The 27,295-nt window shown below is 54.5% G+C and overlaps 1 protein-coding gene across 1 annotated transcript in view; it reads left to right on the top strand.

Annotated features, from left to right (window-relative positions):
• The window catches only part of EGFR (epidermal growth factor receptor), a 157,144-nt gene that overhangs the window by 103,635 nt on the left and 26,214 nt on the right, over positions 1 to 27,295 (top strand). The window contains exons 2-16 of the mRNA XM_036247102.1: positions 5,961 to 6,112; positions 6,943 to 7,126; positions 9,320 to 9,454; positions 11,220 to 11,288; positions 12,051 to 12,169; positions 12,619 to 12,760; positions 14,157 to 14,273; positions 15,761 to 15,887; positions 15,974 to 16,047; positions 16,955 to 17,045; positions 18,699 to 18,898; positions 19,263 to 19,395; positions 21,372 to 21,462; positions 22,359 to 22,516; positions 25,649 to 25,687. Coding sequence (XP_036102995.1) covers positions 5,961 to 6,112; positions 6,943 to 7,126; positions 9,320 to 9,454; positions 11,220 to 11,288; positions 12,051 to 12,169; positions 12,619 to 12,760; positions 14,157 to 14,273; positions 15,761 to 15,887; positions 15,974 to 16,047; positions 16,955 to 17,045; positions 18,699 to 18,898; positions 19,263 to 19,395; positions 21,372 to 21,462; positions 22,359 to 22,516; positions 25,649 to 25,687 — 1,831 coding nt within the window. The remainder of the gene's footprint in view (positions 1 to 5,960; positions 6,113 to 6,942; positions 7,127 to 9,319; positions 9,455 to 11,219; positions 11,289 to 12,050; positions 12,170 to 12,618; positions 12,761 to 14,156; positions 14,274 to 15,760; positions 15,888 to 15,973; positions 16,048 to 16,954; positions 17,046 to 18,698; positions 18,899 to 19,262; positions 19,396 to 21,371; positions 21,463 to 22,358; positions 22,517 to 25,648; positions 25,688 to 27,295) is intronic.

Genomic DNA, 27,295 nt, shown 5'->3' on the forward strand with positions numbered 1-27,295 from the left:
GTAGCTGTGGATACTGCTTCGGCAGAGAGATGTGTGGTCTTATTATGGCTCACAGCTACTCCGCCACATCAGTGGGGCTGGTCTCGTGACCAGTGAGAACCCTGAGACCCAAAGAGCTGAGATAACTGGAGATCATTCCACAGTGATACCGTCACCTTGATAGGAGAGGTTTGATGATCTCACTAGAAACATAGTTCACAGTCCCTCACAGAACCGGCCTTTGTGGGTTCAGAGGCGGCACTAGTTAATGCCCCAAGAGAGGAGACGATATGCAAAGGTGCCCTTCCTCTACTTGGTATATATATTTTTTCAATCAAAAGCTCGGCTTGGGATCATTTTAATGGCGAGGTAGAGAATCCTGGGGATGGACGTCAACCAGTGTTGGCACTCTGTTCCCTGCATCAAAAATAAAAGAGACATTTTTTTCAAGTCTCCTGCTCGTTAACTTAGGGAGCGTTCCTTGAGTCTGCAGCTGTGTTGGACGCCCGACGGCTTGGCAGGTGGAGTCCACTGGGCACATTATAATGCGCAGGGCAGAGGACGGGATATTTCAGGGGACTTCTGAGTACCCGTGTGCATGTCCAGCTTGCAGGGCAGACCACGTTCGGTTTAACACCTGTGTTTGACGCCTGCACACTGAGACCTGATCCTCGGTGACAAAATCAAATACAACTCATCAGGGACTCCTGACAAAACAAGAAGTTCGGGAAAATTATAAAAAAAAAAAAAACCTTCACCATTCTAATGAAACCTTTCCCACTTCACAAAGCCTTTGATTCCGCTCACAGTGAAGATTTAAATGCTACTTTGTATTTACTTTTATTGTTTTCCTAATTATTTCATGATGACTCAGCTGCACATTTTCTACTTTCCCATTGTTACAAACTCTGGCTGGTTTTATAGGCCAGTCTGGTGCTGTTGTCAGGATTTGTAACATTTGTATCCTTCTGCGGGATACATTTGTTCTGTGTTCCCCAAAACCAATGTAAAAAAATGTATTTATAGACCTGGAAGCCCTCTGTGCATGGTCTTCCCAGACCTGAGGGGTGCAGGGATTCTGCACAGCAAGGGTGCGAATGAACCGCAGCCTCGTCCTTGCGTTTCTGACACATTCTGTACGTAGGACTTCTTGTTCAAAAGTTATTTCTGATCTGTAAGGCATGTTCACAACGCCTTCTGTCACAGATAATGGACAACTTGGAGGAGCTTTTTTTTTTTTTGTCTCCTTGGAGGATTGATCTTAATAGTTGTGTGGGATCACTTCTTCATTTTTTTTCTCTGTTAAAAAAAATTATTTTATGACAATACCCATTTTCTGCCCTTGGTCAACACAGTTGTCTGTACCTTGTATCCTCAGTAATGTTTTATTATAAAGCCTTGTGTGATCACTGTAGAAAATTCGAGAAAAACAAGGAAGGAATAAGAAAAAGGTGTGATCTCTGCTTCCAGACGAGATGCTCCCAGACAGCCCGGGAGCCAAGGGAGGGTTTATGAGGGCGCAACGGCCTTGGCCGCCGCTCATGTGGAGCCAAGAAAACAGCAAATTAAAACAATTACACATTTACACGGGCGATTCCAAGTGTCTGAGTGGGTTTGGGGAAATCTGGAGGAACTGGTTTGGATGGCATGTTTCAGTCTACAGCACATTTGCCCAGGCTTGTGGCAGAGGGGTGCCCACTGCATCCTGCCGCGGGGGGAGGGGCACTCTGGGACTTGCAGGAGTCAGGCTGTTTATATCCCCCTCGGATACATCGTAGGGCTCTTGAGGAAAAAACACCACCAGGCTGAGGATCAGCTGAAGATGCCCAAGGATAATACAGGTGGCCTCTTAGGACACACTTTCTGAATCTGTCAAAGCCAAGTCAGTACACGTTTTCAACCGGGGCGACTCTCCAGACACTGGCTGCGGGACGAGCCTCGGCGGAAGGGCAGCATCTCGTGATCCATCAACCCGAAAGGCCGTGGCGAGGGGAAAGCGATCCGAGTCCTGGGCCCCGGCGTGCGGGGCGCACACGCGTGCATTTGCGGAAACCGCAGTTTGTGGGTGTCACGTCACAGCGACTGTAAACGACATTGAACAGGAAGGAAGCAGTGTCGCCCCAGGGAAGGGACACCTGGACCCTCCTTCGAAAGGCGCTGAACGTCAGAGGGGGTACGAGACGGAGTGAGCCCAGCAGCAGGCTCGAGGAAGCGGGCGCCCAGTCCGGTTCTCTAGGCTCTTCGCGTGTTTGACGCTTCATCACCCCGTTTGAGAGAGAAAAGCTCAGTGCTGTGTAGATCCTGCGACTCTTGACTCGGTCGGATTTGTCTTCAGATTTGCCAAGGGCCCAGCAGATCACTGGCCTTTGGGGGGGAGCAAGACACAGAGGCATAGCCCTGAAGTAACGTTAAATTCTCTTCGAATAAACTACTTAAACACCTAACCCTACATGCGTATTTTAAGGCCATTCCTACAGTATAATGTGTTCCTTTCTCTCTCTCTCTGGATAAAGATTCCAGAGTCACTCTGCTCGACACTTACCGTTAGAGTTTGAGTGAGCGCGTCTGCAGGTGCTCGGCAGTGGGGACAGCACCTGAGGGCACGTGCCCAGCCACGGAGGTCCCCATCCACAGAGGTCCCCGACCGCCCGTCCAGATGCCCTCCGAGCTCAGTAGTTTTTTGTTTGTTTGTTTGTTTGTTTTTGAATTTTAGAGCATGTTTATTAAAACTGGGGACAAGGAAAGACCTAGGATAACAGGAAAGGAACGAGGTGGAAAAATGAGCCGAGGCTGGGCTGCTTTGGCTCGCTAAGAAGTCAGAGAAAAGGGGGCCTTGGGGACAGGTGTAGGGGGTTTGCCCAGGAGGAACTGTCGCCGCCCATGTGATTTCTTAGAGTTTAGGGGGTGTGTGCCTGTGGGAGGGGAAGGCGGGAAGGGGGAGGGGAAGAGGACAGCATTGGCCTGCTCCCCACGGGAGGGCTCCGAGCTCAGTAGTTAACGTTAACAAGGAGGTTCTGCAGCGAGCTCGTGACTCAGGTCGCGCGGTGAGGAGGGGCCTGAGCAGAAGCTCTCTTGGACGAATGGAAGAGTCCTTGCTTCTCCGAGTTTTGCCTTCAATCCGCCAGTGGTGTGCCTGTGGTTTTTGTTTTTTAACGACCATGCTGACTCGGTGGTCTGACATTTACATCCCCTCACTGCTTGGTTCCACCACACGAGCTATTGGGTATGAAAGCTGGAGGCAAGATGACACTCCGTTCAGTCAAGAAACCGAGGCCAAGCCCTTCTGGCCCGCACCCTGGGTGTCACCAGATGCTGTCGCTCCCTTTGATGACAGGAGGAAGCCGCGGAAGAAACAGCCTCGTCGTGATTTCTCCGGACACTTCAGTAACTGACCCTGGACTCGGACTCAAGGTGGACTCGCCTCAAACGGAACCAAATAAACACCAACGGCGTTCTCGCTCTAAGAAATAGACACGTCGCACGGGGGCGCTTTTTAGGGTCCTTGGCCGTGTTTTTATCACCATTAATTTTAAAAAATCGATAAATCATGGTTAGCATCTCGCATGAAGCTTTTTTTCTGTCCGGGTCTGTTTCCTCAAATAGGTTTTCCGAAGTGGCATCGTCATTAACACGGACGTTGAAGCACGTTTGTTTGTTTGCACAGCTGTCCAGCGGGTTCCCCAAGTGTTTTGTGAATTTGTGTTCGCCTCCACAGTGAGCAATGTCGCTATTGTCTCCCAAACAGAGGGTCTTTTTCCTGACTCTCGAAGTGAGTCCTACTGCTTGTAAAGCCACGCAGACTTGTGGTGGGTGTTCATCCAATAAACACGGGTGGTGCTCGCTGACCATTTTTTGAATGAATGAATGAAATGATAGTTTTCTTGACTAAAAGGCTAAACTCACATGGTGTGTTTTCCTTTTTGATTGGCGCACGTGACTTCCATTGACTCAATAGTAAAAATCATTTGGTGTGGTGGGGAGAAACGTACAAGCCAATATCCTTGATCATGTCAGAAGACAGCGGCTCTGGCTGTTTCTTCCCTCCGTAGGCTGAAGAAACTCTTCTCCAACGAGCTCCAGCCCCGAGTCCTAGTCGACACCATTACTGTTCCCCTGGCTGACACGAGGGTGCGGCCAACGCTGGTGGCTGCCCCGGCCGCAGCCAATCAGTTGGGCTGGAATTCGGGGGGCACAGTCCGTGAGCCAGGAGAGCAGTTTTTGTGGCAAGGTGTGCCAGTGGGGAGGTCACGCGTCACCGCCGCAGCCCCTCACCTACATCCGAGAACCTCGGAATTGGGCATCAGCCTGGCCCTGTCTGCGTGTCTTGCAGCCAACCACGTGCGTCTGTTCCAACTTGAGGCTGAAATCGAGCAGCCCAGACTCCTGGGCAAAAGCAGCCGGACCGTGCTGGGTCCGATGTTATGATTGGAAGGGATACGGAGTCCTTCTGCCCTGCAGCTAGTCGACGGGGCTCCATCTTGCCGGCCTGTCTGAGTTCCCCTTGCTCCTGCTCTCTGCCACCAGATCGGAATGAGACACCAAAGGGGAGAAGAGGGAGATGCCCACCGAGTGACAGAGGAGGCAAGGTCGCTTCGTACCTGACGCTGGTGTCAGTAATTTGGGCTGGTTATGAGGTGTCTGCACATGTGCTCTGTGCCATGACACGGAAATAGAGGGCAGAGAACCCCCTGATGCCCGCCAGGCAGTGCCCATGAGCAGGGAACCAGGGAGCCCATGAAAGAGCCTTGTAAATTAGGAAGAGCCCCCGAACAGGCCCGGCCCGTTGACGCTGGCCTTGTCCTGGTGCTCAGCCACGTGGCTGCTGGTGGTCGTCCTGCCTCTGCAGACTCGGAAGAACTCCGCCGGTCCTGGCCTCGCCTCCGAAGCCAGCCAGGCCGTGTCTCCTCACTCTGAGGATAATTTCGGTTCAAAACGTAGCCCCTTCACAAGTTCCCTGCCTCAGAATCCCACGCACCTCTTTGTTCGCTCACGCTTGCTTAGACATGTCTTCTGCGAGCTGGGTTTGTAAATGAGGCTTGATTATCCTCCTCTGCCTCGCTTTGAAATGCAGACTACCCAGGGCCGTTCCAGAGTCTAACTGTCCCCTAATTGACTGTCTTCTGGTGTTAAGTCGGATTCCTTTCAACAGTAGGGAGCTGAGTATGCCAAGGGGAATGCCACCTGTGTGGGCTGGATTCGTGGGAGGGAGGGGGGTAGACAGACAGACAGAAGGACTCTTGGGTTCTCAGTAACGGAGTCTTTTTTTAAATGTGTGTTTTCATCTCATTATTTACTAAATTTTCCTTATAAGGCCCCCCTGCGGATATGTTATTTAAATCTTTATTGTTGACACTGTTGCAGATGTCCCCCATTTCCCCCCTCCCCCCTCCCCTTTACCAAATCTTATGTAATTAGACCTCTAGTTTATTCTTTGAGGCATTCGTTTTTGAAGAGTGTTTTTAACCTCCAGCCATTGGGGTTTTAACGTACAGTCTCGTCATTGACTTGAGGGAGTACAGTATTGTGTCAGAAAATATTGCCTAGTGTATATTATGTTTGTAAATATTCTTTGGACACATGTAAGGTGGCATGTTCTCCTTTTGCAAAGTGAGAAGATCATCATATCGTGGTTAACTCAATGTTGTGATTATATTATTTCTATGCTTTAGGATATGAGTTGTTTTGCCTGCTGAAGCTCTTACAGACTATTTGTCTCAAAGGTTTTTATAGAATTTCAGCTGTGTCCCCTTGAATCTTTAACATGTTTGAACAAGTCCCTGCGCGGCGGCGGGGATCAGTCCTTCCTTCTCGTCAACTGCACCTTGTACAACTGAAACTTTCTGTCCCCTCTGCCTTGATCAGAATCCATCCTGTCCGTCTCCGAAGCACGGAGTTAGCCGAAGTTCGTGAGCACTGTTTGATTTTAGTTCTGCTGCCTTGCTGGGCATTTCACGGGAATCTCCTCTGTCGTTGTTTTCCAGTTTGCCAAGGCACCAACAACAAGCTCACCCAGCTGGGCACGTACGATGACCACTTCCTGAGCCTGCACAGGATGCTGAACAACTGCGAGGTGGTCCTTGGGAACCTGGAAATCACCTACATGCAAAGGAACTACGACCTTTCCTTCTTGAAGGTTAGTCCGATGAATCTGATCGCCTTACCCAGATATCACAGACGTCAACAGAGGCAGGTGACGGCCTGGCAGAACGTACCTGGACATAGGTTTGCTTCTGCCATGGCAGTTACAAGTCCTAGGGACCTCCGGATGCGGGTTCGACGAGAGGCCACTGCCCCAGCTAGGGTCAGGGGACAGAAGACCCGAGAGAAACAGGCCGGGCTGGCATTCCACTGTCACCACAGACACTAAGAGCACTCTTGTAACCATGGCCTCAGCCCTGGTACCCTGGTAACTGGCTCTTAATTTTTAAAGTCTTGCTTTGTAGCATCTGCCCATTCCCTTGGTGTAAATGCAGAGTCCCCACCAAGGCTGGCTTCCAGCCACGAAGAGCTCAGCCACCATGTCCCGAAGGGCCCGCCTGTGTCCCCGTGGGCCCCAGCGAGCCACTAGGAACCAGAGGTGCACTTTGGGTGTGAGTGGTCTCCTCCTCAGTGTTTGATTTTTGTGTTTTCATTTTTTAATGAGAAAGCAGGCAAGACAGATACAAGATAAATTAATGAAACATTTCCATTTTGACCTGAGTGCGTTGACCACCGAGTCGAATGAGAGTTGCGGCTCAGCAGTCACACTGCCTTTCTTCGGCCGCAGACCCAAGGCTCGGGCGGGCGTGGCGACGCGTCCTGTCACTGGCCACGCCCTGCCTGTGGTCACCTGCGTGCCTCGCGCCGGTCAGCCACGCGTGTGCGCGGTTCCGTAGGGTGTCCCGGGCTCTTGGGACCCGCTCAGACCTTGCATGCTTGAGTGCCTCCTTGGAGAAGTGCCAAGTCCGTGTCTTGTCTCCTTAGACCATCCAGGAGGTCGCCGGCTACGTGCTCATCGCCCTCAACGTGGTGGAGAAGATTCCCCTGGAGAACCTGCAGGTCATCCGGGGAAACATGCTGTTCGAGAACACGCACGCTCTGTCCGTGCTGTCCAACTACGGCCCGGGCAACAGCGGCCTGAGGGAGCTGCCCCTGCGGAACCTGCAGGGTGAGTGCAGGGCCCGGGGCCCGGCACACGGGACTCTGTGGCCTGGCCAGCCCGCCGCTGGCTTCATTCCGCTCAGGGACTTTGATTCGTAGAGACAAGGGCACCGCGGGCCAGCCGTGTGCGCGGTCCCTTAGGTGGGAGTCATGGAAACGGCGAACGCTGAGCGCAGAGTCTCTTCCAGGTCCCCTTAGCCCGCAGCCGGGACAGGGCCGCAGAGTCAGCGAGAAATGGTACAGGCTCTGCAAGGAGAGGGGCGACCAGGCTCCCAGCGCCCAGGGAGAGAGTAAGGCGCGGCCTTGTCACCTGGGCCGCAGGTATAGCGGACGTGCTTTAACAATCACCCCCCATCTGAGACCGTGTTCAGGGTCATGCTGTCATGCCGAAGCCGTGTTTACATGAGGGCGAGGCATGAAGGTGTCCCGGGGAGGGTGGAATTCTGGTGACAGGGACACAGTGAGGGTCCTGAGGCAGGAACCTGGAGGATGATAGGAGAGATGGGCAGTCGATCTTTTAAAAACGGAAGACAACCTGAACTGTGCCCTCGCTCTGGAGCGGGCATGGTGCCAGGCACGGTAAATCGGTGCCTTCGTGGAATGCCACGCCCTTGCTCCGAGCCCTGCTGCACCGTTCAGCAGCCGGACCCGAGGCGGCCTCCCTGTGTGTCCCTGCCCCTCACCTAGACGTCCATAACGATGCAGCACACCTGGGCTGTGGAGAAGGCTGAGCGAGTCACTGTAGGCAGAGCCAGACTGTTGAAAGCAGCCTGTTCCTATTGTTGGTATTGTTGACGTTGTGTAAATTCAAATTAATATTGTTAGATAATTCCTCAAGGTGAATTATTTGGTGTTAATTAAATACCATTATTCATGATAAACACAGAGAGCCGTCCTGCAGTGTCGGAAGTAAACACAGAAGGAGGGTGGCCGCCTCCCCCTAGCTGCCAGGCAGTGACTCCAAGTCTGGGCGCCTGGTGCCTCCTTCTCCCAGGAGCTGATGGCAGGTGCCCTGTAAGGCCCCACCTGGTGCGCCGTCCCATCTTGGCCCCTGGTCTGCTGCCCTAGCTGTGATCACAGCGGCCTCCCCAGCCCCGCGCTGTGATCAGTTCTGACCCGCCGCCAGAACCCCACGCCCCTGGTCTGGCTCCCTCCCGAGAGAATGCTTTCACTCCATTGGCCCTCTGTCACCCCTGGCTTTACGTCCAAATCTCCACAGCTCGGCCCTTCCGACCTCCCAGCCCACCTTTGGGACCCCTCGATTCTCCACCATCCACCCAGCCTCCATGCCCCTGCCCTGTCCTGTCTGCCTGAAGCCATAGTACGCTCCCTCCGTCTGCTTCTGTCCACCACCTGGGAATATTCTTTCCAGCAACCTCCAAGCTCCTCCCGGGGAGCCCCTTCCTTTTCCACGTCGGTGCTTTCTGCACGGGGCACCTCCGTCCCCCGCCTGGGGGCTGTTGGGCTGTTCCTGTAGCTGCACTGGAATTGTGCACCGCCACAGGACCATCGCGAGCACTAACTCACAGTGCGTGTGAATCATGTCCCGTGTCCTCTGTGGACGTGTGCTCGCCATCTGCGTGCCCGTCTCCCTGTCGGTGCTCGGAGAGAAGCCAGCAGACCTCCTTCTTCCTTGCGGACCCCACGGCACTCGCCACAGTGTCTTGTGCATAGAAGTCGCTCAGTAAATGTGTTTCATGTCCCTCCGCTCCGGCTTGATGTTCCTTATCACCCCAGATTTTTCCTGTCCTATCGCTTGTTCCTTGGAAACAGTTGTTCAGTCCTTTGCATTCCTGGTGTTCGCCCCGTGTCCTCATCACACACACAGAGTCTTCTCGATCCCGGTCACTCTCACCCCGCTGCTCCGCTGAAGTCTTTGCTCCCAAAGCACCGCGCAGCACAACCCCCCTCCTGGTACTGCGGTCATTCATGCCGTGCCTGCCGCCTCACACGTGGTCTCCTTCCTCCCCGTCACCCCCCATTCTGACCGTTCGTTGTGCAGAGGCCCAGCTCAGGGGAAATCCAGACTCCTCCGTGGCACCTCAGCTCATCTCCACCTGCCCCCACTGAGGTTCTGGGGGGTCTCCTCCGCGTGCTGCCGCCTGTCTTGCAGGGTGCAGCGTGTAAAGAGACGCATGCCTGCTCCGTGAGGGCCTAGGAGAGACGGCACCTGTGCTCACCGGGCCCCTCTCTCCCACAGAGATCCTGCAAGGTGCTGTCAAGTTCAACAACAACCCCGCCCTCTGCAACATGGGGACCATCCAGTGGCGGGACATCGTCGACAGCAGTTTTCTGAGCAACATGTCGATGAACTTTGAGAACTCTTCCAGCAACTGTGAGTGCATCACAGACGTCTGCCTGCAGCTCCGGGGTGGGGGCAGGGCTGCAGGGGCTGGGGTGGGGGAGGGCCGGGTCCGCCTCACACCAAGACTCTGCCGCCAGACGAGACCTGTGTGAGCCAGACTGGAATTGTAGGCAGATCATGAGCTCTCGGGTTGGCACAAGTTTTCCTCTGTTACAGGAAGATGCCTTTAAGCATTTTTATTTTAAGTCTTGTTCTTTTATAAATCTACCAGGTGCTAATCATAGAAATTTGAAAAATATGGGTGCTAATCATAGAAATTTGAAAAATATGGTAGGGATAAAAATAACTCTATACAGACCATCACTTTGAACATTTCTATGTGTTGGTTTGGTCCTGTCTTTTCTTTGTTTCTCTCTGTCTCTCTGCCTCGATCTCTCTCTCTCTCTCTCTCTCTCTCTCTCTCTCTGTCTCTCTCTGTCTCTCTCTCTGTCTCTCTGCCTTGATCTCTCTCTCTCTTTCTCTCTCCCTCCCTCCACAGTGTGCAGCCCTGTCCATTTGGGGTCCAGCCTCAATGTCCTTCCCGAATCTAAGGAGCACCAGCATTACATTCCTGTCCTTCACCCCTGGGGGCAGGTATAAAGAGTGTCAGTTACATTAACAGGTGTCCTGGTTGGACAGTCACGGGGTGTATCACCAGCCCTTCCATTTGAAGTCTGAATTCTCCGGAGATAAATTCCTCCTGCCGGTGGGACGCCCTCAGGTCACCGTGTCTGTGTGAGGGAAGAGCACAGGGCTGACCTCTCCTTAGCAGGCTTGGCGGTCAGCCTGTCCTCTCCCTGCAGCTAGGACGCTGTGGTCTTCGGATCTCCCCATACTGAGCAAAACAAAACGCACCTGACGAGATCAGGCACCTGCGTGGCTGTCGTCTGTGGTTGACCGTCGCTTAGGAAAACTGCCAAAGTTGATCCACTGGAAATGTTTCCTGACAGTAGCTTGCAAATTAACAGCTGATGTTTTAGATAGCCAGCACAGCGATGCACACCGTGGTCAGGGCTCTGGTCTTCTCTCTGCCTGGGTCCGGGGGCTTTGTAATCCTCACTCAAGGATATTTTTTACATTGATTTTCAGATAGAGTAGGAGGGAGGGAGGGAGAGAGAGAGAGAAATACTGATGTGAGAGAGACACGTCGACTGGTTGCCTCCTGCCCGACCCCAACCAGGGCCAGAGATCAAACCTACCACCGAGGTACATGCCCTTGACCGGAATCGAACCCATGACTCTTTGGTCCGCAGGCCAGCACTCTAACCGCTGAGCAAAACTGGCCAGGGCGGAGTCCAGGACCCCAACTCCCCAGGGCAACTGACCACCCCCTCCTGAGTGTGCAGAGCAAGGCTGTAGTGGGTGCACGCCCACCCACCAGGGTAGATGCTCCTAACGTCGTTATGGAAGACGCTGGAAAATTCTCCACGCCTAATCAGATTTGAAATCTGGGTTTTCGAGTTCATTGACACCCAGTTTTCCTGGCCTGCGACAAGTCTATAATCGCTCTGCCTCAGTTTCCAAGGCGGGATGTGAATCGAACCAGTGTGTGGTTCAGCATTCCCCTCGCCGAGCGTCTTTCACGTCATCTGACGGCAGACCAGCCAGACAACTAACGCAGAATAAGACATGTGAAGGCTCCCCCTCGTTTCTAGAACGTTCTTTCACTCCCAGGCTTCGGAAGGGGGTCAGCGATGTCTTGTTCTTTGTCCCCTTTCACTGAGATACGAAAGTGACTCTCGCTTTTATGTCTCAGGCCAGAAGTGTGACCCGAGCTGCCCCCACGGCGGCTGCTGGGGCCCGGGGAAGGAGAACTGTCAGAAATGTGAGTCCGTGAGCGGTTCAGATGCGCCTGTGGCCCCGCCTCCCCTGACCCTCGGCTGCTTGGGTTGGTTTTCCCTCTGAAGGCTCCAAAATCCACTCGACTGACAGGCCAGACGTGAGGCACCCTGTGAGGCCAGCCCTGCCCCCTGCCCCCGTGGGTGGCCCGGCGTGGGCTGTTTGGGGCACCTGCGCTGGTTGGTCGTGCGAGAGCCTCGGGTGTCAGTCGAACTGTGTGGCAGGTGTTCCTGGGAGCAGAGGGCTGGTCTGCCCGCTTCCCCCTCGCTTTGGGGCCCCCTCCAAGTGACATTTTCCAAAGGGGCTTCTCTGCAGGGGTCTGAGTGGAGGAGTGTGGGTGGCCAAGGGACCTGGGGGCATGTCAGCTGAACAGACCCCCTGACCGGGCACGACCGACACGTCCTTCCGAACACTGCTTCCTGGCTCGCGTGTTTGCCGTCCGTGTGAGCTTCCAACCCCCGGAAGCCCGGTTCTAACTCGTATCTCATGATGGAGGAGGTCCGAGAGCCTAGACTTCGCCCGGTCAGTTCTCCTAGTGGTTACAAACCAAGCGGAGAGCACAGGCGTCACGAAGAAAAGTCGCGGTTGGGTGTGGTCCGGCAGAACGTGACCCTCGGGGCGCTCGAACAAGCCTCGGGGTCACTGAGCTCCTCCTGCTCACGGGTCACTCTGTCTGCACGGCCCCGGGGACCCGACCGCTCCACCCTCCTTGGTCTTCAGCTCACAAGGGACCTTGGCTCCTTTTCAGTGACGAAGATCATCTGTGCCCAGCAGTGTTCCGGGCGCTGCCGAGGCAAGTCCCCCAGTGACTGCTGCCACAACCAGTGCGCTTCGGGGTGCACGGGGCCCCGCGAGAGCGACTGCCTGGTAAGTCCCAGTTCTTCCCGGGCACCGCCCACCAGCCCCGCCCCCGTGGGCGGCGTCCCGGGCTCCAGATGCGGGGGTCCATGTTTGTAGTAGCAGACGAGGATGTCCCTTCGCCGGGGAGCAGAGCATCCGTGATAGTCCTGCCTCTCCCCCCCCCTTACTGTGTGACCTTGGCCAAATGCATCGACCTCTCTGGGCTTCAGTTTCCGCATCGGAGAATGGTAGAGAACAGACTGCCTGTCTGATACGTGGTCTAAATGACGTCACACACACGGCATTCGTCACTAGGCCCAGGCAGAGATGAGCACTAAATAAATACAAGTCACTGATTATTAAGGGTGATGAGCCACAGAGGTCTGAGGGGACCTTGCGCCCGATGCCAGTTCTGCTGGGATGGCAGCACCGGCTCCGTCTCACATTCTGTCCCCTCTGTGTTATTCTCTCCACAGGTCTGTCGCAAGTTCCGGGACGAGGCCACGTGCAAGGACACCTGCCCCCCTCTCATGCTCTACAACCCCACCACGTACCAGATGGACGTCAACCCAGACGGAAAATACAGCTTCGGCGCCACCTGCGTGAAGAAATGCCCCCGTGAGTCCATCGCACACGGACCCTCTCTTCCGGCACCCGTTTGCGTGTGTCTCCTGCCGGAACCCTGGGGTCCCCAGCTCGCGTGGTCCTGGGCGGCGTGTTTGCTCGTTGTCAGACATGTTACCGGGGGCCCGTCCGAGTGCAGATGACGGGAGGTCGCCGCCCAGGTGACAGGTGCGGCGGGGTGGCCAGGACAGGACACACACCTGTGGGCCAGCGCCCGGAACCGAGGGCCCACTGGGGTCGCCCAGAACGTTCAGCGGTCTGAGGGGCACAAACCCATGGCTACTGGGCCGCTTCACTCTTTGGCTCTTGTACCAAACGTACTTGATAGGCCCACCTTCCCGAGCGAAAGGATCCTCCCGGAGCTGTGCCCTCGGGACGGCCGCAGAGGGGTTTCTGTTTGTTGTTTTGTCTCATTTGCTGGGCTTTGGTCATTTCCATCTGCAGTTACCTCCTGACAGAAAGCGCGGGGTTGTCTGATGAGTGAGCTTTAGGGACCAACCTTGACTTGTCAAGGGGGAGACGAACCACGGACAACATCCCTCAAACACAGTGACGAAGGGGGATGTGCCCTTCCAGACTGACAGCGACGAAAACTGTGAACTTCTGGGCAGAAAAAAATGACACACCAGTTCAGAAACAGCCACTGGAAGGGAAATGACAGCGCTAAGGAAACGGTTGGCACAGTCATGACACGGAGATCGTCTTTGGAAGAGGGCTGACGGGGCGGTTGGAAACCCAGGGGGAACGCGCAGGGCCCAGAGGTCAGAGCGGACGATGCCCAGGCAGACGACCAGCGCCCAGTGACTGTGTCTGTGCACCTGCTGGGGAAGTCCAAGCGGGATCACGAGCCCCTGAAGAAGGTGACTGTGTGTTACGACCAACACCGGCACATCAGCTCGAGGGTGCGGAGGGGGAGGACCGATGCACCTGACCAGCGGTCCGCACCCCCAGGCCAGAGAGGACCGCAAGGCAGGGGCAGCCCCGGGGATTAAACACACTCCGGGGGAGCAGTGTTGGTGGAAGAGGAGTCCTCACTGAGGTTCACGTGTTTTTAATAAATACTCAAGTTTTAATCATCAGCCCTGGAGGCAGGACCTGCTAGAAACAATGAGCAGCGAAGAGGCGTTTTAATCAGGGGGTGTGGTGGGGGGGATGTTTTCTCCCCAATCCGTCTGCCCCCCTCCTGTGAGGACGTAGCTCTGTTTTCCACATCACGAGGCGATGAAAACTCTTGAACTCGACTCCTTTTCTGTTTGCGTTTATTCTTCGTCCTTCAGATAAACAAAACCAGGGGACGGTGATCCCTTTTCATCTGCCCCTTTCAGGACGACACAGACCCAGCGACACCTGGTGCTGCTTTTCACCACCTGCCTCTCCTGTCCCTCCCCAGGTAACTACGTGGTGACAGACCACGGGTCGTGCGTCCGGGCCTGCAGCCCCGACAGCCGCGAGGTGGAGGAAGACGGTGTCCGCAAGTGTAAAAAGTGCGAGGGGCCCTGTCGCAAAGGTAGGAGCCCGGGGCGTGGGCCGGCTTCCTGGGGCGTGGGGCTGGGTTCTCTGCACCTGCCCGAATCCTCGCCACTTGGGAGAGATGGGAGTAGATCGTTCTCCAGGCTCAGAAACACGGTTCTTCCTTTACACTGTGCCCTGTCCTTGGAGTGTCCTCAAGGCCAGGTTCTCTCCGCTTACCCCTACTGTGTCCCTGACTGTGTGAATTTTTACTCATCCCGGAGCAGTCGATAATTGTACGGTGAATACCCCTATGCCCTTCGCAGAAACTCACTGATTTTTCCTCCTTGGCCACGTCGCCTTCACTGTCTCCGTGTTTGTGTTCCCGTGTGTTCATGTGTGTGTGCGTGTGTGTATCCCCTGAACCATGTGATGGTGACAGACGTCACCTACTTTCCCGACAAGCAGGGACCTCCCCTGAGGAATGGAGGGCGGTTTCCCATGCACCCCGAGTTGAACAGCGACTAGTACGCTCTTCCGTGTTCAGCTCAACAGGAACTTCTCCCCGCTGTCCCGGGAAGTTCTACCTGTTCCCGCCCCGAATCCACTCAACACTTGTGGGCTCCGTTTGGACGTCCCGTCTCTATTCTTGGTTCATCAAGAACCATCCATGGGGGCCCCCCGTTTTCTTCCTTTACTGTTCCATGACCTGAGGCTGGGAAGGGCGAGGCGGGTGTTTAGGGTGGAGATGATGTTTGATGGACATTCAGGAGTGGACATGAGTTAAGAAGCCAGCCCGGAAAGGGACATTTGAGACTGTGTACCCACGAGGCGGAGACCAAAGCACTCGACTTACCTAAACTCTGGAAGAAAAGCGTTTGACCACCTGCTGAAAGGTGTTACAGAATCCCCTGTGATGGCACCTCTGACAGCCACTAGGAACCCTGCTTGTGACTAGTTTTGAGAACCAGCAGTCACAGCATGAAAAGTGGGGAAAATACAAAACACGAACCGCTTATCGAGGGTGCTCTGAGCAGCTTCTCTAGGAGACGTTGCTAAAATACTAATGACAGGTGCGGAACCGCTGGTCACTTCGTTCTGCTCTTCTGTGTTTTCAACGTTTTCTTAAGTGAATGCATCTTTTCGATTTGTGAGAACATGTGCGTATTTGTCCTTCAAGCTGGAAGACAGAGCTGCAGGCCAGGTCAGGGCGGTGGGAGGGCGGTGGAGGTGTGGTCGGGGGCGGTGGGGGCCGTGCCCAGGTCGGCGCCAACGGCACGTAGCGTGCTCTGGTCCCCGTGGGAGGTAAGGCAGAGGACACAGGTCCAGTGAGGACGGCGACCCGTCTCCTTCTCTAACCCCTGTGACCCCAAATCCCGCCACGGCTCCTGGTGCCTCCATCGGTGTCTGTTGAGTGGGTGGACGATGACCCGGCGGTGACCGATCTCGGGGTTGCACGCCCTCCCTGCTCCCCTCTGCCGGGGCGACCCAGCCACGCCGAAGTCAGCCAACGTGAGCGGGGCGACGTCTCCCCTCTCTTCACAGTCTGCAGCGGGATAGGAATCGGAGAATTCAAGGACACCCTTTCCATAAACGCCACCAACATCAAGCACTTCAGGAACTGCACCACGATCAGCGGGGACCTGCACATCCTGCCGGTGGCTTTCAAGGGGTGAGTGGCAGGCGAGGCTTCGGTGGGGAGCCCGGCTTTCCCCGCAGGTGGACGCGGGGGCGGTGACGTTCTGTGACTCGTTTCAGTGACTCCTTCACGCACACGCCACCTCTGGACCCCAAGGAGCTGGACATTCTGAAGACCGTGAAGGAGATCACAGGTGAGGACGGCCCGGGCCGCGTGGGAAGCGATGCGTCAGAGAACCCGAGACCGTGTTCTCCTCCCCTGGCATCAACGCCTTCTCCTGAAAGTCTCCGCGAGTGACCGAGATCCTTGACATTTCTCAGAAATGCAGTTTCCCCCGCGTGAGAGGGGTGAACACGGTACTCGGGGACTCAGGCTGACCCCCAGCCCAGGCCGGGTCCGAGAAGGGGTAAACCAAACGGGGGAGGGGACTTCATGTCCCTGCCTGGACTGGTCTGTGACGGCCAGCAAAGCCCTGGGCTCTTCATTCCCAAAAAGAACATAATTTGACCTAAATGACAGGATTGTTTTGAGGGATTGCATTAAATAAGGAAAATATGCCAACGTCCTTGTACGTAGTAACGGCTCGACCAGTGGCCGCCCTCATCCAGAGCCTGCTTGGAGTAATCGAATACGGAGCCCAGCGAGGCCCTCGGGCCACTGCCCATGGGGACAGTCTGCTGGTGGGGCTGGGTGGTGGGGACTCTGGGAGAGGCAGGGTGTACCCCGCAGCCTGACGTGCATTTGCGTGTGTGTACACACTCGGTGAGGACAATACAAAGAATCAGACCAGTGTTCACCTGTCCCGCCCATGCTGCATGCAGTCTGCTGAGAATCCTAGAATAGCATCTCCTACAAAACAGAAATTTCTGCCCAGCCAGTGTGGCTCAGTGGACAGAGCGTCATCCCGTGGACTGAGAGGTCCGGGTTTGATTCCCCATCAGGGCTCATGTCTGGGTTACAGGCCTGATCCCCAGTGGGGGGCGTGCAGGAGGCAGCTGATCGATGTTTTTCTCTCTAAAAAATAAAATCAATAGAAACGTATTTTTTAAAAAAAGAAATCTCTAAGCAGCGTGTCTCTGCGCCTTCCTTCGGCCTTCTAGGCTTTTTGCTGATTCAGGCCTGGCCAGAAAACAGGACGGACCTCCACGCGTTCGAGAACCTGGAGATCATACGTGGCAGAACAAAGCAGCTGTAAGTGGCCCCGGCCAAGCCTGGCAGACCCTTCCTCATTTTTTTATTTGCAAGTAAAACATACAGAAGTGTTGCAGAGATACCACGGGACTTGCCATACACCCTCCGGCCTGTCTGTGCCGGAGCTGGCGTCTCTCGAACCACGGTACAGGGACCAGAACGAAGGGCTTGGCGTCGGCACTGCTGTTAGCCACACTTTACCCGGGTCCCACCCGTTGTCTGTGACCGCCTCTGTGCCGCTGTCCAAGCCCGTGTTCACCGTGAGTTAGCTGTGTGTCCTCGTCCCTTGCCGCCTACAACAGTCCTTACATCTTTCCTTATCGTTCTCGGCCTTGACGTGTTGGAAAAGGACCGTTCAGGCTTTTTGTAGAGTGGCCGATGTGCCCTCGGGGTGTGAGGTGTAGAACATCACGGGTTTGTCAAGCGCAGGGATACACTCGATGATACTTGATCCCTGGGATGGTGCCAGGTGGCAACTGGAAACGTCGGGGGATCACTGTATGAAGGGTGTGATCGTCGAACCGCTGCGCCGTACACCTGAAATGCGTACAAAGAGCTGTCGGGTGTCACCTGTAACTGAAGACATTAAAAACGTAGCCCTGGCCACCCCCGGAGGAGCTCGGATTGTGGTTCGCAGATGACGGGAGCCCATAGGAAGGAGGTCTGCATTTTTAGGACGCTCGCTGGCATCAGGACAGGGAACGCAGACCTCCCTCCCATGGGTTCCCGTCGTCTGCGAACAGTCCAAGTCCTCCGTGTGGCGTCGAGGCCTTCATGCGCTGGCCTCTCCCACCCTCCCGGGCCCTCTCCCGGCCTCCCTGCCTCCACACTTCTGCTCCAGCAGTAGCGTGTGGTTGTTGGCACCTGCCACGTGCTCCCTGGCTTTCTTGCTTCTGCAGGTGTTCAGGGCTCCACTCCCTTTAATCTGAACAACGTCCACCCGTCATCTGACGGACATGTCAGGATCACCTTGGAGGACCGGCACAGTGTTGGGTGAAGAAAATAGCGTCGTTCCTTCTCCCGAGGTCCACACCGTCAGGCCTCACCTCTTCCAGGAGGCCCCCCTTCCTGCACAGCCCTCCCCGGACGTGTTTAGGTGTCCCTGCTCTTTGCCCCCGTGGTGCCCACTGTCACCACGCTCATGGTGCTGGGTTAGAATTATCTGCTCATCCGATTATATCCCCACTAGGGAATAAAGGGCTTCTTGAGCATAGAAAATATACACACCCACATAGAATTCGTCACATATCACCTCAGATGTTTGTTCAGTGGGTGGATGGATGGATGGATGGATGGGGACATGACCTGTGACTTTTGAAGTCTGTTTGGGTGTTTGAGGGATTAGAACGTGTTCTCCATGCCCAGGCAAAATAAACAGGCAGCAAATAAAACAGTGACACGGAGACCTTTATTCAGGCCCGAGCTAGCCACTGGGTTAAAGATACTCAGCGAACAAGAAACTAGCTTTTCCCTGGAGGAGCTCAAGAAAACAGTTGCAAGTTTCAAAAGTTACCGTTCAGACCTTTCGCAATGGGACTTACGGCCCCTGGAAGGCAGGGGATCGGAAGTGGTCCAGAAAAAACAAAATAAATCTTCCAGTGACGTCCTGTCTCCGTAATGTTCACGGCGCTCGCTCTCTTCTCCCCGATCCAGCGGCCGCTTCTCGCTCGCGGTGGTCGGGCTGAACATCACGTCTCTGGGGTTGCGCTCCCTCAAGGAGATCAGCGACGGGGACGTGGTCATTTCGGGAAACAAGAACCTGTGCTACGCGGACACCGTCAACTGGAAAAGGCTGTTCGGGACCACAAATCAGAAAAGCAGAGTCATAAACAACACAGACGGAAAGGACTGCAGTAAGTAGTCCCGTTGGTGGGCTCGCGGATCCGCGCGTCGTCTGTCTTGACGTAGGCTATGGAAGGGCCGTCCCCAAATGCTTCCGTTGCTGTTCTCGTTCCTGAAGTAGCCAGGTGAAGGACCCCCGCGGGTTCCTCTCGGTGACGTGCCCATGTGACGGTCCTCAGAATTGCTTCTCCATCCGCAGGCTGAGTCTGCCCCGGAGTCAGGATGTCAGTCAATTGTAATGAACAGAAATAAGTTCAGTGTTGATGATATTAATTTTAGCGAGAGCTTCCTCCCTGCCCGGTTCAGTCTCGCACCTCACTCCGGGCTCGTCCTGCCCCGTCCCTCTGGCTGCTAACCGCTGTCCTGTCCCCCCAGAGGCCCGAGGCCGTGTCTGTCACCAGCTGTGCTCGTCGGAGGGCTGCTGGGGCCCCGAACCCCAGGACTGCGTGTCTTGCCAAAACGTCAGCCGGGACAAGGAATGTGTGGAGAGGTGCAACCTTCTGGAGGGGTGAGGCGTTCTCTGTCAACCCCTTCGTCTTGACAAAGAAAATAAGACGACTGTGGTTTTTAGAGGGTTCTAGTCCTTCAGTCTGACTGTTTTTTTTTTTTCTTTTCCTTTTGTTTTTGTTTGTTGGTTGGCAACTATTAATCACAAAAGGAAAGGAATAACTCTTTTCATTCCTTAATCCAATCTAATACTTTATGGAGTCTCTTTTTCTGGAAATGCTTTATGCTTTTCTAAGCTGCACAAAGTTACCAGGACAAACGGAATGGTCATCGGCGGTTCGTACGGCCAAGACCATGGCCATCTGGTCTGTCCCTCGTGGTACACCGTCCCTGGCATGTCAAACCGGATTAAAACAAATCACATCCCCTGGTTCATTTTTCATTCATGTTCAAGAAACACAAAACAGCGCAAATCACTTTAACTAGAACCGTGCAGAAAGAAAGAAACTCCCATTAAATGCTTGTTGAGTTTATTTGCCATCGGTAAAAATCACAGTCCGTCAATTCCGCGCGGATCTCGGTATTGATGTGAGTCCGAATGACCACAAACAGTGACTGAAAATAAATTAATGACAAAGTAAAATTGAAGACTAGAGATTGGTAGGGACCATTTAAAAAACAAAAACAAAAAACTTTTTTTTGAGGGAAATTTTGTGAGAGGGAAGAGCCAGTGGAATTCAGATGTTCTAGGAAATCTTCCCTGGATTGGACCCAGAAATACCCAGTAGCAGGAAGACAGGACCGGGTTCAGTGCCCGAGGAAACCATTAGCTGGTGGGCTCACTGATCTCGTGGGTCATCTGCACACTTGTCAGCGCTGTTGAACCAGTCGGAAACCCCGGTGCACCTGACTGCCACAAATAGACACTCATCTCAGTTTTTAATGTTCCCTTCTTTTTAAAAAGACTAGGCACTGGGCCGGTGTGGCTCAGTGGCTGAGCGTTGACCCTGCATCAAGAAGTCACTAGTTCAATTCCTAGTCAGGGCACATGCCCAGGTTGTGAGCCCAATCCCCAGTGGGGGGCGTGCAGGCGGCGGCCCATCGATGTTCTCTCTCATCGATGTTTCTATCTCTCTCTTCCTCTCCCTTCCTCTCTCTCTAAAATCATTCAGGAAAAAATATATATTTTTTAAAAATAAATAAATAAAAAGACAAAGCAATTCAAAGACGTACACTGGGATGCTGGGTCTTCCCGCTAGTGAACCCTGGTATCCGGCAGCACCGGGTCCCTTTGTGGAACCGACTCCGCCCGAGAGTGTGGCGACCCAGAGCAGACGCACAGAGCAAAGCAAATGTGGCATCTTTGGTTTAATGGATGCCCTGTGCCCAAAAGAGAGGACTCCTGGGACACGTCTCCGGGTGTGCGCACCCCTCATTCACCGCCTGGCGTGGGGACCCGTAGTTCAAAACCAGCCAGGTGCCGGTGTTCCTCACAGACACACCCCGGTCTTCTCTCCGATCAGACCCCAGCTTCTTGCTGAACACTGACGCACACATCTTTGAGGAGTGGTGAACATAGTACAGGCACAATTCTGCACACCTGTGCTCCACGCTTACCACTTGGGGCCGTAACCATGGAGCAGACTGTAAGAGCTACTGTCCGTTTCCTGCAGCCGAATGTGAGGAGGCGTGACCATGCAGTGGAGGGCGCCGCTCGGGACCGTGTGCTCGGCCCGCCAGTTGGCTGCCAGCCCCTGTACCAAAGCAGCACCTGTAGGAACATGCAGGGAGATGTTCTGATGTTCAAGGAGGTGGATGTGTTTGTTTGGGGGGAATGTGGCCAGGGGTTCGGTTAGAATCCGGTTACTACATTACAGGCTAGTCGCGGGTCCTGACCGCTTGACTTTTACCCAAAGCTGTTGTGGATTTCCGAGGGAGGTGATTTGTGTGGCCTGAAATCTCAGACAGTGCAACCAGCCACCTGCTGAAGCAGGACCCCGGGGGTCACTGCTGACTGACCTCTCTCCCTCCTGCCAGCGAGCCCAGGGAGTTCGTGGAGAACTCTGAGTGCGTCCAGTGCCATCCGGAGTGCCTGCCCCAAGCCATGAACGTGACCTGCACGGGACGCGTAAGGAGCATGTTTCTTGTCATTCACCCGCACGTCACAGGGGCAGCCTCGCACCTGTAGACCCACAGCCGTGACCCGGCGACCCTTAGCTGCTAAGGACAGCCACCCAGGCCCCCTTCCCAGACGGGAGGCTGTGTGTCTCACCGGGGTCAGGCTGTGGTGGCGCTGAAGCCCTTCCGCAGCCCGCTGGCATGAGCACCCACCTTTTCTGCACCCTCAAACTTCACCACGACCACTCTCCCAACAAGAGAGCCAGGGGTGGGCTGGGCAGTGACCGTTTGTGTCCGTGACTTCCGATATCTGTCATTGGGCTTCCTCCTTCCACTCAACCACCATCGAGTTCTACGTAATGTCAGCGCATCATTTTCAGAGAATTTTAAAGAAAGGCCAGGCAGAACTTTTTGAAATTCAGTGTGAGAACCCCGTGTGCAGTAACGACGTTCGAAAGAGTGTCAGTGAGAGTGTGCACCCCAGAGTCAACTTGAGCACCTTACCAGGTGGATGGGGTGTCGTTGATTTGCCTCAGCAAGTCTGGCTTCCCACGAGCCCCCCTTTAACCACAGATGTGAGCTGCCTGACCAGTCTGGTGTCGCTGTACATGAAAGCCCGTCAGGGTTGTTTTGACAAGGCAGGGTGCACACAGAGTACCAGTCAAGTGTCATAAACTACACAGTACAGTTTCTTTGATGTTTTTATGTACTGTATGTGTTTAGGGTCAGGAAGACTTTACGCTACACTATTAACGGGTCACGTCAGGCGAACACAGTCACAGACGCACTAGTTTTGTGATCTAAGAACGTCTGCATTATTTGACTTTTTTCCACGGTCAGTGGAGAAGTAAACAGTTACTTCCACGAGAGCGATCCACGTGAGTGTCTTTGTCCACCTTGGCGCAGGGACCGGACAACTGTGTGGAGTGTGCCCACTATATCGATGGCCCTCACTGCGTCAAGACCTGCCCGGCAGGGGTCATGGGAGAAAACAACACGCTGGTCTGGAAGTATGCAGATGCCAATCACGTCTGCCATCTCTGTCATCCCAACTGCACCTACGGGTGAGTGACGCCCTGGCCCAGAAAAGCAGAGGCTGGAGAGCGGAAGGTTCCCTAGCTTGCAAGTCCGTAGACTGCAACATGTCCAGGGTTAGCAGGTGGCCCGGGAAGAGGTTTGTATTGGAGTCATTGGTTCGGGTGGTGCCCATGGTCCGAGCAGCAGCAAGAACATGCAGGTGGGCAGGTCACGGAGGGGGCGGGACTGTCTCTCGGCCTCCCGTGGTTTATGGGGACAGGGAGCCTGCGTGTCTGAAGCTGAGCCAGTGACAGGTGGGGTGAGCGCATTGTCCTGGCAGGTCTCCAGCGTTTCCACGCTTTTCTCCGGGTGGCTGGGGTGCACACGGCAGTTTTCATCGTTCTGCGATGCATGGAAGGTGACGTCCCCTGGAAAACTGCTCAAAGACACTTGTTGCTCTTAGCTAGTTGACTGCTAAGCCATCGCTAAGTAAATTCAGACGGTTTTGACGGCAATTGGCAGACGCGCGTTGAATGCATGTCTCACTTCCTGAAGTGGTAAATGGGGCAGTCACGCTGGACTTCCCCCAGCAACCGAGAGAGAAGCGGAGTGGTCATCGTAACCGTTCCCATCCTGTGTGCATCTCCTCATCCTCCACCTCCCTGGGAACTGATTCTTCTTTCTTCTCTCCATCAGTCTCTTACGTACTGGCCTTGAGCAAGTCTCTTCTCAGTCTTCTCATCTCTAAATTAGGATAACAGCACTGCCTAGCTCACAGGGTTCTTGTGATGTTGAGTGGATATGTTCGAAGTACATAAAACGGTACCTGGAGTGCGTGAGCCCTCCATCCGCGGTTCAGCCACGGAGGGGACGGAGCCGGCGGTGAGCTGGCAGTAACCTTGGTGGTGGTGGAGGAGGTGGTGTGTTGCCAGTGCTGGTGGTGGGGATGGTGGGGATTACACCTCTGAGAGTGCTGAGGGTGAGTGTTCTCGAGGGATGCAGCGCCTTCCCGTTAGACTTCCAAAAATCAGGAGTCTTGAAACGTTTTCTGTGTCCGAAGTTTTCCAAAAAATATTTCCACTGCATGTGCATGGGAGAGGCTGAGCTGCAGACATGTGACCTGGATTTGGGAATGACGGAGTCCCCTGGTCAGCGTCCAGCCTCCCGCCGGCCTGAGTTCCAGTCACTGGGGTGGGTGAATGGAAGGGCCCCCTCACGCCGTGACCCCGTGGGCCAGAGGTCGCAGTGCTAGGTGACTGAAAAGAAAATCCGTGGCCGACACGTGCGACAGCTGGGTGTTTCCTCTGTGGTTTGCAAATGAGTGGCCTCTCCCTCCTGCCGCCCCTAATCCACCGATTGTTCCAAATAATCTGGCAACATGTTGCCAAGTTTACTAGCAAAAGAAACAAACGGCAGACAACACCAGTCAATTCATCGGAATAGGGCTGAGCTTTTCATAGTCCTGTGTGTGCCCGTTCCGCCGTCTTCCGTTAGTGACTGTTTTTTGTCTTAGGCGACGTTGGTTTTCCTAGGAGATGACACTGTGAAGAGATGAGGTCCCGCCCTGGCCGGTTTGGCTCAGCGGTTAGAGCGTCGGCCTGCGGTCCAGACAGACCCGGGTTTGGTTCCCACTAAGGGCACGTACCTCGGTTGCAGTTTGTCCCCGGCCCTGGTTGGTCATGCGGGTGGCAACCACTCGATGTGTCCCTTTCACGTCGATGTTTTTCTCTCTCTCTCTTCCTCTCTCTCTCTTCCACTCTGTCTGAACAAAAAAAAAGGAAAAATGTCCTCGGGTGAGGATTAAAAAAAAAGAGAGAGAGAGATGAGGTCCACCTGCGCGTTGCCCTGACTGTCAAAGCCGGTGTGTCTGGGGTGGGGATGCAGACCCAGGCACAGTGCAGGGCGAGACCATAGTCTGACACCCTGGAAAAGAGGGTCTGCCGAGACCCTCAAAACCGAGAGGAGCAGAGTGTAGAAATCAGAGCCCTTGGGGTGAGATAGCAAATGTTTGTGATCAGCCCTGGCCGGTTGGGCTCAGCGATTGGAGCACAGGCCCGCGGACCGGAGAGTCCTGGGTTCGGTTCCCGCTAAGGGCACGTACCTTGGCTGCAGTTTATCCCTGGCCCCGGTTGGGGTCATGTGGGTGGCAACCAGTCGGTGTGTCTTTCTCACGTCAATGTCTCTCTCTCTCTCTCTCTCTCTTTCTCTCTCTCTCTCTCCCCCCCTCTCTCTCTCCTCCCTCTCTTCCTCCCGCTCTAACTGAAGATAAATGCAAAAAATGTCCTCGGGTGAGGATTGAAAAAAAAGAAAAGGTTTGTGATCAGAGGACAGTTTCACACAACCCCCCCCCCCATCCAGACCTCTTCATGTATTTGAACAGCACCCCTTCATCTTTCCCTAGGCTATACAATGTTTGTCTTTTCCTTTTAATTGGAACCTTTTGTTTTCCTATGGACATTCCTATTGGAGACTGTGGCCCACTGCTCAAGAGTCCCATTAGGACAGACGCTGCCCCTACCTCGTGTGGCTCTTCAGGGGTGTGGCCACGGATGACTGCTCTGGCTTCATCTGCCGTCATCACCCCACTTCCCTGCCACGGAGTCACGCCGTGGGCTCCCCCGGCCGCCCCTCTTTGAGGGGTGTGGCCCAGGAAAAGATTCGGTTCTGCCTGTGTTGATATCCGAAACCAAACTGTGGGACAGCGAAGCCTGGGTCCAAATTACACATGAAAGCATTTCAACAACGAGGACCGGAGGCCCCTCTGCTGTGATCAGTGCCAGGAAAGCCCCTGTCCCAGAGTAGACACTCGGACATGTTTGCAGAGTGGATAAGCAGTGGATAGACAGATGCGTAAGAAGCACATGATTACCCCCAAACTGAGGCGCAGTGTGGTGTCGATGCCGCGAGAGGACTGGGCCCGTCTCCGCTCTGACTGCACTGGACAGGGGAAGCCCAGCGTGCTGGGCGTCAGGAAGGGACAGAGGTCCCGAGCCCCCCCAGTCTGAGCCTCCACTCCAGCTGCCGCGACCGTGGCATCTGCTCAGCCCCTCCGAGCTGCAGTTTGCTCCCAAGACGATACGTGGGAGGGAGGACTCCCTTACGATTCAAGAGCGGCTCTTCGAGAAAAAGACGCTAAAGAAGAGAATGATCGAAATGTCTTTGTCTTTTTATTCCTACAGCTGTAGAGGGCCGGGTCTTGGACTCTGCAAGGGGAACGGGTAAGTGTGAGCGCTTTGTGCCCGATGGGCTTGGCGAGGATCGTGAATGCCTGGTGCGTGGCCGACTCCCCCTGCCTGGCCGGGTTCGCACCTCTGGGCCGGCTCAGCAGCCCCAGCACAGACCACCACCTGGGTCCACCTGCCGTGTCCACGGCCGTGTGGGGGTGCTTCAGTGGGGTGCCGCAGGATGGCATGCTCCGTGCCCACTGCTGCTTCCTAGCTGCCTCCCCCATGTCTTGGTCACACCTATGTCGTGGGGTCCTTCTCTTTCTCTAGCTTCCTCCCTGACCCAGCTGGCCCGGTCACAGACCTGTGTTTGAAGGACCTTTCTGTTCAAGGACAACGTCCCAGCTTGGGAGTTTCTCCCCGACCTCCTCTCTCAACCTGACCTCCACCCGCTTTTCAGTTCTGTCCAGTTTGCCATCTTTGCATGAAATGCTGCAGTGAGGTCGGCAAAGCTGGGCGTTCCTGCTCAGACCTAGCAGGAAAGAGCAGCAGCATCGATTAGTAACGTCCAGAGAGGAGGTGGAATTATACACCAGACACCTGCTCGCCATCCCGACGTCCCCAGATGCGAGCCAAAGTCCAGTGACCCCTGCCATTTCCGGTCACGTCTGCAGAATCCCTCTGTGTGTCCGCTGACTCTACCTCCCCCCACCCCCAGAATTAGTCATGATAACACATCCCGCCTCTCGAGACCAGAAAGGAGGCAGTTTCTCGGAGAGAGGGATTTCCTTCCATCCCCTCCTCTCCACTGAGCCTCAGAGGCACCCCAGCCCCCCATTTTTCGTGCCGGTCGGCATCTTCAGACTATGTAACCAGCTATTCTTACATCTCTCTCCGTGTTCCCTGCAAGACAGTAAAAACCCATGAATTCCAACTGCATCGACTGGCGAGTTGCTGCGGCAAGAGATGGCTCTTGCCCTCGCTAGGAAGAAAGGGCTGTAAATAGCATTTTCATGTACATTTGACCCGCCTAGGAGAAATTTGTAAGGATGATGTCTCTTTTTTTATTTTATTTTTTACATGCAATTAATCTTTGGTATTTGTTACCATTTCTGCCTGGAGAAGTGAACTTTGCCAGAAGCTGAAATGGCACAGATACTTAAGAATAATAACTTAATATTCTAAATTCAGAAATCAACTGATTCAGATGGTTCTCTCCCAAGTGAGCTTGGGAACCTGAGTTTCGAGGTTTCTTCTCTCTCTGAAGTCAGACTCAGCCTCATCCGAGAGGTCTGAGGCTGCAAGATGACACCGCCCATCTATGACAGCGATGCTTTCTATGTGACACCCCATCCTTGTGTAACTCCTCTGAGCTCATTCCACCCCTCACGTGGCCGTGGTCCCATCTTGAAAGCGAAGGACCCTCTCGGGAATCTCACCGTCATTGAAAGGGTCCCCCTACCCATCCTGGCCAGCAGACAGTGTGTGTTTGTCGCATGTGGAATGCTCTGTTTCCAACGTACAGAGATACAAATCCGTGTGAAAATCATTACTGAAGTCCGAGTTACTTTTTGAATTAATACGTTTTCTTAATTAACAAATTAAAATATAACCCTTGCTCTGGACAGTCTGGCTCAGTTAGTTAGGTGTTGCCCCATGCAC

This window comes from Molossus molossus, unplaced genomic scaffold, assembly GCF_014108415.1.
Source record: "Molossus molossus isolate mMolMol1 unplaced genomic scaffold, mMolMol1.p scaffold_m16_p_7, whole genome shotgun sequence".
Classification (NCBI taxonomy): Eukaryota; Metazoa; Chordata; class Mammalia; order Chiroptera; family Molossidae; genus Molossus; species Molossus molossus.